The following is a 14,050-nucleotide window of genomic DNA, read 5'->3' on the forward strand; positions in this document are numbered from 1 at the left end:
AATACTGGGGGGAAAAAATGAATAGCCTCATAACTCATGGGACAATATTGATCAGATTAACATATTTGCTATGGAAACCCTAGAACAATGGGAGGGAAAGTAGGTCACCATACTTTTTTGTTCAAATTTGATCCAACAAGTTCAGAAAGTGTTTCTGGCTCAAAGATAGAGCAGGTGACATCATTATCAAATGGCAGAAAGTGAGTGATAAAGAGAAATATCTTCAAAACTACCAGAGAAAAATACACATTACATACAATATGAGCATAAAGAATTTCCTCTTTATCACCAGGCGCTAAGTAAGATAGATGACTATGGAATGAAATCTTTAAAATGTTAGAGGAAAAAACACTGTTCATCTAAAATTCTATATCTGGTAAAAATATCTTTCAAAAATGAGGGTAAAAAGAAAGGTATTTTCAAACAAACGATGAGAAAATTCACTGCCAGCATTCTCAAATATAAGAAATAGCAAAGGATGTTTCTCAGGCTAAAAGTGATAGAAATTTGAATTCACAAAAGAATATAAAGCCCTAGTAATACTAAACATATGGGTAAGTATAACAAACTTTTGGTTCTTGTTTTAAAATAATTTTAAGATTAATTAAATAAAAAGTAATAATTTACTGTGGGATTAATGACATGAGTAGAAGTAAAATGTTTAAAAACTATAGCTCAAAGACTAGGGGTAGAGATGGGGGATGGAAATACAGTGTTGTAAATCATACATAAAGTGGTATAGTATATGAAGATATTAATACTTGCTTGTGAAAATACTGATTAAAGATGTATATTGTGTAAATGTAGAACAATGATTTGAAAAAAAAGATGTATTTTGAATGTGCCAACAAAGAAAATAACATTTCAAAAAATACTCATTCCAAAGAAAAGAGAATGCGAACAAAAAGTAGATGCAACAACAAATACCTTACACCACACCAGAAGTTATCTTAAAATAGATCATATAACCTAAACATAAAGCTTAAACTATAAAACCTGTAGAAGAAATGTAGGATATATTTTCATGATTTGGGATGGGTAAACATGTTAATACTAAATATGCATGAAGCATAATAGGAAAAAAAAAGATTAATTAGACCTCAGCAAAAGACACTTGCTTTTCAGACATTTTGAAAATAAAAAGGCAGTTCACATACTGGGAGGAAATACTTGCATTACCTGTCAAGGGAAAAGTACTTAAGGTATGTAAAAGATTCAAGGTAAGGGCCTCCCCGGTGGTGCAGCGGTTGAGCGCTGGGTTGCGAAGCTGCCCACAGCCTCTGCAGCGCTGGTTCCATCCCCGGCTGCTCCCCGGCCACTGGAGGAGGGTCCCACATGGCGTGCAGACCTCTCCTGCCGCATGCTGCTCCCCGTGCAGACCTCTCCTGCCGCACGCTGCTCCCCTCAGCAGTGTACTTCGGTCCTTCTGCCTGCTCTGCTCCCCGCTCTGGCTCTGGTGAATTCTCTCACCCTCCCGCGCTTCTGACTGTACCCAGTGCTTGTATAAATAAATAAATAAATAAATCTTTAAAAAAAAAAAAAGATTCAAGGTAAGACAGACAACCCATCATAGAAATGGGCAAAACACTTCAATAGACACCTCACAAAATATGCTTATTACAGAAATGCAAATGCAAGTGAAAAATGCAAATGAAAAAAATCACAATGTGATATCAGTAGCCTACTAGAATAGCAAAAATAAAATTAAATTAAAAATTAAACTGATGGCGCGCAGACCTCTCCTGCCGCCCGCTGCTCCCCTCAGCAGTGTACTTCGGTCCTTCTGCCTGCTCTGCTCCCGCCCTGGCTCTGGTGAATTCTCTCACCCTGCCTCTATAAAAAAAAAAAAATTAAAAAAAAATTAAACTGAAAATAACAAGGTTGTGGAGCAACAAGAAGATTTGTACATTATTATTGGGAGGATAAAATGGTATAATCACTTTGGAAGACTGCAGTTAAGCATACTTTACCCAGAAATTCCACCCATAGGTATTTACTAAAAATAGACTTGCACAAGAATCTTAATAGTGCCATACTTGTAATAATCCCAAAGTACAAACAACTCAAGTATCCATCAACAGGTTTATGTATAAACATTGTAATGCACAGTAGACTACTCAGCCGTAAGAAGGAATAACTGATACATAGAACATAGATGCCATAAAAAGTTGCAAAGGAGGCACTGTGAGAAGTTAAGTGTACTATCACCACCCCAGCCTATCTTGGGGGTTCTGGGTTCCTTAACCCACCCAATTCTAGCAGGCCTCCAGAGCCTGTAGCCAACCCAGGGCTTCATGGGGGAGGATGATGTGTTGTATTCAGCACCAGTGCTGTGCAGGCAGCTAGCAGAATTCAGCAAAAATCCAATGGCAGTGTTTTCAGTAGGTATAATAGTTGACAATGATCTCTACCAATGGGAAGTCCTTGTTATAGGTCCTCCAGATGCATCTTATGAGTTTTTAAGGTAAATCTCACTTTCCCGAAAGATTATCTGCCCCCACCCCCACCCCTTGGCCTCCTAAAATGAAATTAATTACTGAAAAGATAGCACCCAAATGTTGATAAAAATGCTTATGTGCATTTCTAGTCTTCATGAGTCTGGGGAAGATAAATACAGTTATGGAAAGCCAAAGGAACACTGACTCCCTATTGATATCATGGAAACCGTCATGAGTGCGGTGCCATTTCTAGACTGGCAGACCCTTAATGGAGACTCACATGCTGATGTTGATGCTGCAAAAGGAAGGAGGGAAGACAGAAATAAGAGAATTCAAAAGGAAAGTGCGCACTGTGTAAGAAAAAGTGAAAAGACTGCTTTTAAGTGACATTTCATCAACAGCTTTAATTTCACTTATTTCAGGGTCTCCAATTGAAACAAGGCACAATTTTTCCTGCACTTACCTACCTATTGCTGGACTTCTGTTGTAACAAGTTGGCAAACACTGGTTGGAACTGGGCCGCAATAAAACATGCTGGTATTAATGCTGACAAAAGTCTAATGTTCCAATTTATAGATTATGCACTTCGAATTCTATTGAATTTAAAATTTTTTAAAAATTTTTATTAAGGTAACTTGTACTCTACCGTGCATGATTTAGGGCATTGATTGACACTTCTTCAGATGTTATTACACCACCACCAAAACACCCATAATCTGCCATCATTGCCCATTGTTTACCCCTTTACTCTCAAGCCCATACTCTCCCCACCTCTGGTAGCCTCACTTCTGCAGTCAGATTTCTAGGATTTGCTTTGTTTCCTTATATTCCACATTAGTGAGATTATCCAATATTTACCTTTATTCTTCTGACTATTTTGCTTAGCATAATCTCCTCCAGTTCTCCCCATGTTGTTGCAAATGGTATTATTCTCTCTCTTTTTTTTTTAATAGCTGAGTAGTATTCTATTGTGCATATATACCGCACCTTCCTTAATTCACTCAACTGTCATTGGACAGCTGGGTTGTTTCCATAACCTAGCTATTGTAAACAGTGCTGCAGTGAACACAGGAGTTCATATATATCCCTTCCAGTTACTGTTTCTGTATTCTTTGGGTAGGTACTTAGGGGTGGAATTGCTGATCAGAACTGTTGTAACCTTTGAGAAGAGTTGTAAAGACTTGTACATAAAACATGATTCCGATTGAATATATGCTTATTTATTATATATATAAACTGTTCATATATATCCACAAGTGTACCTTTTACCACAAGTGTATATCCACAAGTGTACCTTTTACCAAATAATGCTTTCTTGTAGAATAAGAATTGTGTAAATCTCAAAGATTTCAGTAGGGTTTCTTTCCCTATTATTTCTTTTTCTTTTTTTTTTTTTTTTTTTTGTGGGACCCTCGCCGGCGGTTGGGGAATGAACCGGCACTGCAGAGGCTGAGGGCAGCCTCGCAACCCAGCACTCAACTGCTGTGCCACCAGGGGAGGCCCCTCCCTATTATTTCTTAACAGTTTTAAAAGACTCCTTAAAGCATGTCACATGAAAAGCAATTAGGATGAAAAGTTTCCATATAATTTCCTTTAAACCATCAAGGCTTCATTAAACTCTCCTCTTACTAAACTTCTGTATCGTCTTTGTTTTGACACCCTCCTTTCTGCTTATGTCTCTTCTATCTGCCAGAAAGGTTTTTAATCATTTAGTTCAAATACTGAAATATTTAATAAGCAATTACTTGATTTTTAGTAACTTCGGAGGAGAGGTCTTCACTTGGTGCTTTGTCCTATATTCTAGTTGCATCCACTGCTTGGATTGGATGAAGCAACAACGTATTTTGGTTGTTGAGAGTTCTCAATCCCAGTCATTAGTCAAGAACTGAAATGAGTTGGTTGTGAATTAAACTCATTGATAATTAAAAACAAAAATTAAAAAAAAAACACCAAAAAACAAAAGAAAATTTCCCCTAACAGAAAATTCTGATTTGTTTTTACTTTTGCCCTGCACTTACCTAATGGTAAGGTTGGAGGAATGAAGTTTGCATAGCCCCAGGCTTTGAATTTAATTTCAGGGTTTGCTGTTAAAAATGCGTTTACCATCACACCCTTTTGGCCTTTATATTTCTCTGCCTCAATTTTTCTCTATTGCATTTTCCCCTATCTACTGTACAAAGGAATTGTAGCATTTATTTTCATTTCATATTTGTCATTGTAGTGATTCTTTCCAAAATATTTTACCAATAATTGTCAAGTTGTTGGCTTTTACTGTATTGAGTGATGGCTATAATTCTTTTTAAAATTGCTGAATGAAAGTCAGACACAAAATATTATGTACTGTAAATCTCATTCACATGTAATTTAGGAAGAAGTAAAATTTGTCTTTAGTTACAGATCACTAGTTGCCTGGGAGCAGATATAGGCATGGTAGGTTGACTGGAACAGAAGGGAACTTTTTGGCATGTTGGAAGTATTTTGTATCTTGACTGCAGTTGGTAGTTCCATAGGTATGCACATTTTTTCAAAATTAGTATCAAAACTTTAAAAAAAAAGAGTGCGTGTTACTCTATAAAGTGTACCTCTATAAAATTGATTTGAAAAGTACCCTCACCCCATACAAAAATAACTGTTTTAAAAGTGGAATAATTTCAAACATTATAGGTTTTTTACTGGGTAACTGAATAATCGATAGAAGCAGTCAGAAAAGGTGACTGCGTCAATTTTAAGACCCACACTTAAAGGTTTTCTTGTTTTTCAAGAAGCTTTTATTAAAGTTACCATCAGTGGTGAGGTTATTTTCTTGGTTTGTGTGCTTGATATCAAGTGTTGAGGTCTGTGAGATGTAGAGGTTATTCTTTCGCAGTTATATAGGTGGGGAGACATTCCAAGACCCCTGAAACCACAGGTTGATTGAACCCTATATATTAGTTTGTGTGTGTATATATGTGTGTGTATTTTTTCCTATACATACATACTTATGATAAGTCTAATTTATAAATAGGCACAAAAACTAATAAAATAACAATTACCAACGAAAACTAATAAAACAAATTCACAATCTGCTGTAGTAAAAGTTATGTGAACATTGTGGGTTTTTTTTCTCTGAAAGTGTCTTATTACACATAATATTTTCAGACTGGGGTTGACCACGAGTAGCTGAAACTGCATAAAAATAAAACCACAGTAAGGGAAGATGTACATGGATGCATGTATGGACTTCCACTACATAGGAGTTAGCATGTTCCATATTTGAACCTACTTCTATTAAATATTAGTAACAGTATTTCACAGGTTGTTTTAAGAATCAAATGAACTTTGTAAAATTGACTACACCAAAAAGCCATATATTTACATGCTGTTTACATTACTCTTCCTCATTTTTGTTCCACCCATTGTGCTTCACAGCACATAGGTAGGCAATGGCTTTGCTATTGCCTCTAGAACCTGCAACTAGTTTCCCTAATAAAAATGAGTTGATCTTAAATGTCTTTGTCTATAAATACAGATGTAACACTTAAGTATGTTAAGTGAAAATAATTAGCTTGAAGGCTTTTGGCAAATATTTCTACATAATATAGTCCAGAATTATATAATCTAATATAAAGTTAAATTTAAAATTTACGTTCTTGTTTAAATTTATTTTTTCAAAAGAAAACAGATCACCAAATGTTTTTAAGGACAATGAAAATACCCTTCTTCTGTAATGATGGATACATTTCATACACTCATCCAAACCCATAGAATGTACAACACCATGACTGAGCTCTAAGATAAAACTATGGACTTGGGTGATTATGATGTGTCAGTATAGGTTCACCAGTATAACAAATATACCACTCTGATGGGGGATGTCAATAACGGGAGTGGCTATGTATGAGTGGTGGCAGAGGGTATATGAGAAATCTCTGCTTTTCAATTGTGCTGTGAACCTAAAAAAAGTCTTTTAAAAAAACAATTTGTGACATGAAAACATGTAGTCATTTCTTATTAAATCCAATAGGAACATTTTCTTTCATATAAGGTTCCCAAGTAAAAGCTAGTCAGAAGAATAGTGCAAATACATTTGGGTTTGGTCAATAATTCAATTTTGCTGGATAACAAAAACTTGTAAAATGCTGTTGTAATGATTGTTGGATAATTTATAAAGTTTATATTGAATAGATATTAATGGGCAAATGTCTTGAGAGACTTTTCTAAATATTTTTATGATTTTCATTGAGTAAAAAATTAAACTTACATTACTTACCAGTTTATATAGGACATATAGGAGATAGGGTCTTTTAATATAGTAGAAGGTCACCATCATTAATTTTACAACTGATGATTTTATAATAGGTCCTTCTAGGTTTTGATGGTCATTATTGAAGTATAATGCATGAAAGATACGGCTTGTACAAAAGAAGAACAGGAATCTTAATTAGAATTCTGACAGGCCTGCTCCAATAAAATGATGAGATTATTTGTAATTGATGTCACAATCAATTACCATTTAGTTCATCATGAGCATTCTAATAGGTCTGGCCTTGGTACTGGCCCCAGGATGTTGCTGAGTGAGTGGCTGCCCTGCTTATGCTGTTATTGAGACAGGAGGGCACATTTTTAGTCAGCATCCTAATGACCTCTTTTGAAGTCTATTAAATTAATGACCCTGTCACACTATTTGAGCTCTTATAACCCCAGTTTGGGGATTGTGTAACAAATTAATGTTTGGGGACCATATGGCAAAAAAGATAGGTCTTTTCAAATAGTTGAAATTCTAATATCACTTGCACATATTTAGTAAAAGTTATTTTCCTTGTAAGGATAAAAGCAAAAATGCAAATTATTGGTTGTATATCTACCAGAAAAAAGACAAGTTTAGGACATTTCTCCCTAATCTGAAAGACATGCTTTTTATATAGTACCTCTTTTTTTTGTTTTTGTTTTTTAAAGGGGCTGTTTTCTTCTTAATTGTAGGTGCCAACAGGTCATGTTTGGTTAGAAGGTGATAATCTACAGAATTCTACAGATTCCAGGTACTATGGGCCTATTCCATATGGACTAATAAGAGGACGTATATTTTTTAAGGTACTGTTTTCTGATTAAAACTAGGCTTTCTTCTCTTAGTTGAAAAAATTCTTTTAAAATAAACTTTGAAATCATCAGGCTGCCAGTGGACTTCACTGTTGCAGTAACTACACTGTATGAATAAGTTGGCCTTTATAGCTATAAACATTACTCCTTCCCTAGATGAGTAATTTGAGATTTTTTTGCTTGACTTATAAAGTTCAAACTACCTTTATTGTAGCATTAAAAAAACCTTTAATTTGAATGGCCCCAAACATATATTACTCTGCATTTGTAGAAGCGCAGTCTAGAGTTAAACTATCTGTAATGCAGGGATATTACAGCTAATTCAGTGAGTAATTGACTCACCATAGTGTAGAAAATGTATGAACCTTAGGAAAAATTACTGTTTTCACAGGCTTCTTCTTTTTGTACATGCAGTAAAAATAAAAACAGACATGAATACTAGGGGTTGTTGGATAATTTACAGGATTCTTTACACTTAAACAGATGTTAGATTCAAGTACTTACTTTACAGTTAATTCTTATTTGAGGGTTAGTAAAGAAAACAGACACATTCACACACTGCAAACCTATAATTTCTTATATATTTGAATGTTCCAAACTTTAGAGTTTAAATACACACACACACACAAATTTATTTTAAAGTCTTATTTTCATGTAGAAAATTTGTTTCTGGCAGGAGAATGAGGAGGAGGTATGGCATAGAGAAAAGGGATACATGAAATAAAAAAGTATGATGATTCTGTAACATCACCTTCATTAATTATCTTCAATCACATTTTGATTTTACAGATATGGCCTCTGAGTGATTTTGGATTTCTGCGTGACAGCCCTAATGGCCACAGATTTTCTGATGATTAGCAAGCATTTATTTTGATCTGATTACTGTCTCCTGTTCAAGTTAATTTCTTATTGCTACTGAAACCATGTACCTAATAATAAACTATTTGTATTCAGCTTTAGTTATTTTTAATTGGGAAAAATAATTCAACACACACTGTGAAAGCTACAGTACTTCAAAATATATGGATAAAAATGTAACCCCAAATCATTTAAATTTTGATAGAGTTAAAATATTTTTAGGGGGAAAATCTGGATGACTACCTCACTGAATTTTTTGTTTTATAGGTAAAATGAGAGTATCTCCTCTTGAATATGCCTCATACTTTAGCTACATTTACAAATCAGATTAGTAATAGTGTCATTTTTAAGTCTAATCCAACAATAAATACCAGTTTGTTCTAATAAAAAGTTGCTATGTCACATGCTTTGCTTACTCATTTGAAATAGAAGTTTAAACAATCCCCAAAAGAACCCTAAAGTTCTTTAAATATGTACTCATATTGTACATAGAATATGAACTATATAGAAAAATAAAATCTTAAGACTATTAAAGTCATTAACAATATATATAAAAGTCTGTTTCATCATAACAGCAATGCAGTGGTTTCTTATTCACAAATATAGGCATTGCTACTCTAATACTTTGAATAATGTACCTGTTTCAAATTATTTTCTTTTAAGCTACCATTTCCTAAATCACATTTAAAGTTGTGGACGGTAGTGCTGAAGAGCATGTTCCCATTAATACTGCCACATGAAGATTTTGAATACAATGCTAAGGTTGAAGTCAAGTCTTCTGATTCCAAAGCTATATTTTTTTACAGCTGCCACTTTGCCTTCTTTATTAACTTTTATTTACTTTATTAACTATATCTCATGAAAACCCCTATCTACTCTTTATTATGGAAGAACTAAGTTTATGCTATTCACAAAGATTATAATTTACTTTCAGTGACTTGAGAATTTGAAATAAGTATACAGTAGGCATGCAGCTTTAGCAGCTAGAAACATCATCTATTACATCAAAAACGTAGTAACTACAAAGGCACATGATAATCCTATGACCCATTAAAAAAAGGAGCTATGAGTATTTAAAAAACAAAATTTTTATTTTGTACCAAGGAAAAAAGGATACAATAATAATACAAGTTCTCAGATGGGAATTTATGAAATATAATTTATAGTTCATGTTCTCCCCTTTTTGGTGACCTGTAAAATATAAATTATAAATACACAGAAAAACCTAAAATGAATTTTCTATTAATATGCGGTGGCCTTTGTTTGACAATTTCATATTTTCTGTGCAAATATGAGCAGATTGAAAAAGAAGCCCACTTCTTATCAGCTTTATACATTTGCTTGATGCACAAAGTTGGAACGGATTTTTCTCAGCCTGTCTGTATACACAGTGAAAGAAAACATTATGTGAACAATTTCAGCTATAATGAAGTATTTCTATAATTAGTGAACATGTATCACAAGAAACCAGGGTAACTTCCTCTGCTTCCTCCTTGGAAACACTGTATGTTCCACCACATCGGCAACTTAGAGAAAAAGAGTGATCATCTGCAAAGAAAACAAAAGAACACTTTAAATGAGTACAGTGGGTCCTCCCTGGTGGCGCAAGGCGTTAAGATGCAATCTATGAAGCTGTCCTCAGTCAATGCAGCATGAGTTCGATCCCCAGCCAGGGAGGTGGCCCACATGGAGCAGCAGACCTCTCCTGTCTCACCCGCTGCTCCCCTCAGCAGTGTATTTCTGTCAATCCGCCTGTTCAGTTTCCCACTCTGTCTCTGATGAATCCTCTCAGGCTCTGCACCTCTGGGCTGTACCCCAGTTCTTGTATGCATAAATAAATAAATCTTTAAAAAAATGAGTACTAGCATTTTAAAAAATGCTGTTTGTTATACACACACACAAAATGCAAAGCAAAAGAAGTAAAAAATGTATAAGATGTATGTAAATGAGAACTCAAAAAAATATTCTTGTCAAAGGGGCAGTGTTTCTAAAAATCATCTACTGAAGCATCTTTATCTGCACAGGAGATGAGACAAAGCTAAGAATCAATAGTTAAAGTACTTGGGATGACAACATGCTGCAATTAACTTGAAATCTTTGGTTGAGTTCCTCAAAACTCATATAAATTTTACATTCTTTTCAATATGGTATTTGTCAAAAATATTATAATGATAAAATAAAAACAGTCCTACCATCTTACTGTTACCGTTTTACTGTTTTTTGTTTTGTTTTGTTTTTTTTACCATTTTATTGTTAAGAAGGATGCTTTTGCCTAGATTATATCCTTTTAGAGAAAATTGCTAACTTGACTATTAGCTTCAAGTTTGAATACCAGCTGCTTTGGTATCACATTATTTCAAGAATTATTTCAAAAATACTATGGTGTTTTTGTATGTGTGGAGGGTGTGTGCACCTATTTGTTTGTTGTTTACAAGCAGCTTAAGAACCAACAGAATAATCAGAGATACTCAAGGGAAGCAATTTGATGTAACATTCAGCCTACTAATAATGGTGGGTATTTTATTAAATCATCTTCTGGGAAGCTGAATGCTTGGACCTTTGATTGAAAGAATCTCTTATCTACTGGTCAGTTTTACTGTCACTGTGAAATGACTGTCAAAAATAACTATTGATCACATTATTTTTAGACATAAATGATGTCTTTCATAATTTTTACACATAAATGAACTAAGTCTCAAGACATGATTTCCTACAATCAAATATAGTTAATTGTTAAACCTCATTTTTTAACACTTCAAGCTCAGATACCAATGAAAGAAAGAAGAAAGGAAAAAAGGGAGGAACGAAGGAAGCAAAATTCAACTGTTTTGTAATTGTTCTCTAACCCAGTTTACCTTGGAAAAATTAATTAAATTAATTTTAATTTTTTGAAAGTTTCTTTTATTAATTTAAAAATCATGTACTCATTCACTCAAGCCTGCTTTTTATTTTATTTTTTGCCACAATGCTTTTCTTCTCCATTTAGAAAAATGGAGAATTTTAAAATGCTAACATCTTCCCCGTGGAAGCTAACATACATATTTCGGACAGCATACTTTCACAGTGAATTGTTTTTTTTTATTATTATTATTATTAAATTATTTAACAATGTACATACCCTAACCATTCCTGTTCTTAAGCTAACTCTCTTGTTTTTTTTACTACCTCAGTGAATGGGGAGAGAGAATCTGAGGTGACGTGGACTCAGTAAATGAGGCAGATTCCATCTTAGGCTACTGTGGGGTTTTGTCACAGATGATTCCAAATATTAGTATTAATGTTCACTAAAAACTCCCATCTTGTTAAATTTCTTCTTATTCGTCCGTCATTTCACAAAGTGATATCGTCACATGAATCATTTTAAATATACTTAATGAAGATGCACAAAATGAAGTTACATGACAGGATAACTGCAAGGGGAAAGATTAACTTCAATCTCCTAACAGTTTTTCAGGTATGCCTTTTATGCATAAGGTAACACATTGTTTCCTAGAGCCCTTGGATTGAGAGGCTGACAATTTGGCTATTTTTATCTGTAGGATTTTACCCACTTCTTTCTTGTAGATTTTCACTTGGAAAATGACCAATTAAGGAACCCTCCATTTTTCACTTGCCCAGTTGATCATATTTTTATTTAACTTCATCTGCTGAGACTGTTCAATTGCAAGGAACAATTCAAAATTGCAAATTCAATTGCAAAACTTACATGGCTGGATTTTAAATATTCCTGCAAGAATAATGGCATGCAGCTGCTCAGTATTTTCTCTCACAAGGATAAGGATTATTTCCGGCTTTACAATTATAAAAAGCCCTTAATTTAAATAAGCTTCTAAGGACATCTTATACTTTTAAGATTAACTGTAGCTGCTTATAACTGATTCATTGGTTGTGCTTAGGATTCTTCTATATATTTTTTACAGTCAAGTTTAGGGAGTCCCAAGGACAACAACACACAATAACTCTTGATGATTTCACATTGTACATTTCCTTCAATATCTTGGCAGGTTCCCTTGTATCAGAAAGCTCACATATTTGTTGATGGCACAGATGCTTGAACCACCGATGCCTATTCTTTATTTAAAATGTGTTGTTATACTTTTAAAAGATTACAGAAGGACAATTTACAAAAACCAGGTTTCACTATTTTCACATTATAGGAACCATTAGTAAACAAAATAGATTTGACCTGTCAACTACAGGAAGAACTAATTTATCCAAAAAGAGATTGAATGCACACACACATAACTGATAGAGGAGGTGGATGCACTGTATTTTTAAGAAGTATTTTTAGCTGAATGGATCTTCCTTATTGATGACATATTCTACTCCATCCCTTTCATGACCTAGCAGTGAAAGTCAATGTCACTAGTCTATGTTCATAGCAATAGCTCTTTCTGTTATGTCTGATGAAATTATCACCATCACTGACCAGGAAGCCTCAAAACACAAAACCTCAAGTTTTTCAATCATTCACTGCAAATGAGAATTTACCCTAGAATTTCAATTGGGGGTTTAGCAGCAGTGTAGTCCTTAGGCAAAAACATACCGACCAAGTAATAGAGCTTGTGCTCCAACTTTCTATGAGCACTCATAAGAATTTGCCATTAAAAAATATCCTAGTTTACTTGGTTTCAGGAAGAATGGCCTTTTTTATCTTTTACGTATTCCCAATCATTAGTAAATTTTTATAGACCCATAGGGAATCTGTACCCCAGGTTGAACAGTAAAGTTATAAAGTATATATATAGGAAATATTATTATTATTCTCATATTACACAGAGTAAACCAAAAACCAGAGTAGTTTAATAACAAAAACCTTATGAAACCTTCTGTCTCTAACATCTAATTAGAATGGGAAAAATAACTGGAAATGAGTCACAAAGGGAGATATCAATTATTAAAGTTTAGGAAATAGTAAGATTTTCTAGAGAAACATGGAAGTGCATTGCCTTCTTAGTTAAAGGAGAAATTTAAAAAATTTTAAATTCTAGTAATAGGGAAGAGGGAAAGACATAACTTCATGAGGTTTAAGAGGAGTAACAAATTTTCGTTGCTTCCTAGTACACAGTCAAGAGGCGGGTACATCCAAACTCCATTAGACAAGACCTGATATTTCCATGCTTCATATAAAGAAACAAACAAAATTCACAGGAATTCTTCTAAAGTATTAAATAAGGCTGGGGAAAATGATCTTTAACTTTTTTCTCATATTACACAGAGTAAACCAAAAACCAGAGTAGTTTAATAACAAAAACCTTATGAAACCTTCTGTCTCTAACATCTAATTAGAATGGGAAAAATAACTGGAAATGAGTCACAAAGGGAGATATCAATTATTAAAGTTTAGAATGAAATAAAAATTCTCTAAACCAAAACACCACACACATATATAGAAAGCCAAGCTATTATTTCTTTTTAAGATTTCCAAGTATCCTATGAAGGTCCTTTTGTTTCCTCACAGAAAATCCCCCATGTTTTTTTATCAGTATAGTCGAGAGAGAAAAAAAAAAAAATCCAACCTTCATTCCAAGACATTTCTTCAAGATATACTTGAGCATCTACTGGTCCCAAATTTCTTAAATCATTTTCTGTAAAATACAAAATGAGTGACTTAATTTTGGTACTTTAACCATGGAGAATGATGGGAAGGCAAGTCCAGTGCCTTCACTACAATTCAA

At 34.0% G+C, this 14,050-nt stretch overlaps 2 protein-coding genes across 3 annotated transcripts in view; one reads left to right on the plus strand and one right to left on the minus strand.

Moving 5' to 3' along the window:
• Window positions 1-8,372, plus strand: part of IMMP1L (inner mitochondrial membrane peptidase subunit 1) — a gene marked incomplete at its 3' end in the record, with an annotated part of 46,113 nt that extends 37,741 nt beyond the window's left edge. For both annotated transcript variants that reach the window (XM_084244280.1, XM_084244279.1), the window contains exons 5-6: window positions 7,398-7,508; window positions 8,304-8,372. In XM_084244280.1, coding sequence (XP_084100406.1) covers window positions 7,398-7,508; window positions 8,304-8,372 — 180 coding nt within the window. The remainder of the gene's footprint in view (window positions 1-7,397; window positions 7,509-8,303) is intronic.
• Window positions 8,373-9,789: 1,417 nt separating this feature from the next.
• The window catches only part of DNAJC24 (DnaJ heat shock protein family (Hsp40) member C24), a gene marked incomplete at both ends in the record, with an annotated part of 38,631 nt that continues 34,370 nt past the window's right edge, over window positions 9,790-14,050 (minus strand). The window contains 2 exons of the mRNA XM_084229200.1: window positions 9,790-9,920; window positions 13,892-13,960. Of these exons, the coding sequence (XP_084085326.1) occupies window positions 9,790-9,920; window positions 13,892-13,960 (200 nt within the window). The remainder of the gene's footprint in view (window positions 9,921-13,891; window positions 13,961-14,050) is intronic.

The sequence above is a fragment of the Talpa europaea genome (genome assembly GCF_964194135.1).
Source record: "Talpa europaea genome assembly, chromosome: 1".
Classification (NCBI taxonomy): domain Eukaryota; kingdom Metazoa; phylum Chordata; class Mammalia; order Eulipotyphla; family Talpidae; genus Talpa; species Talpa europaea.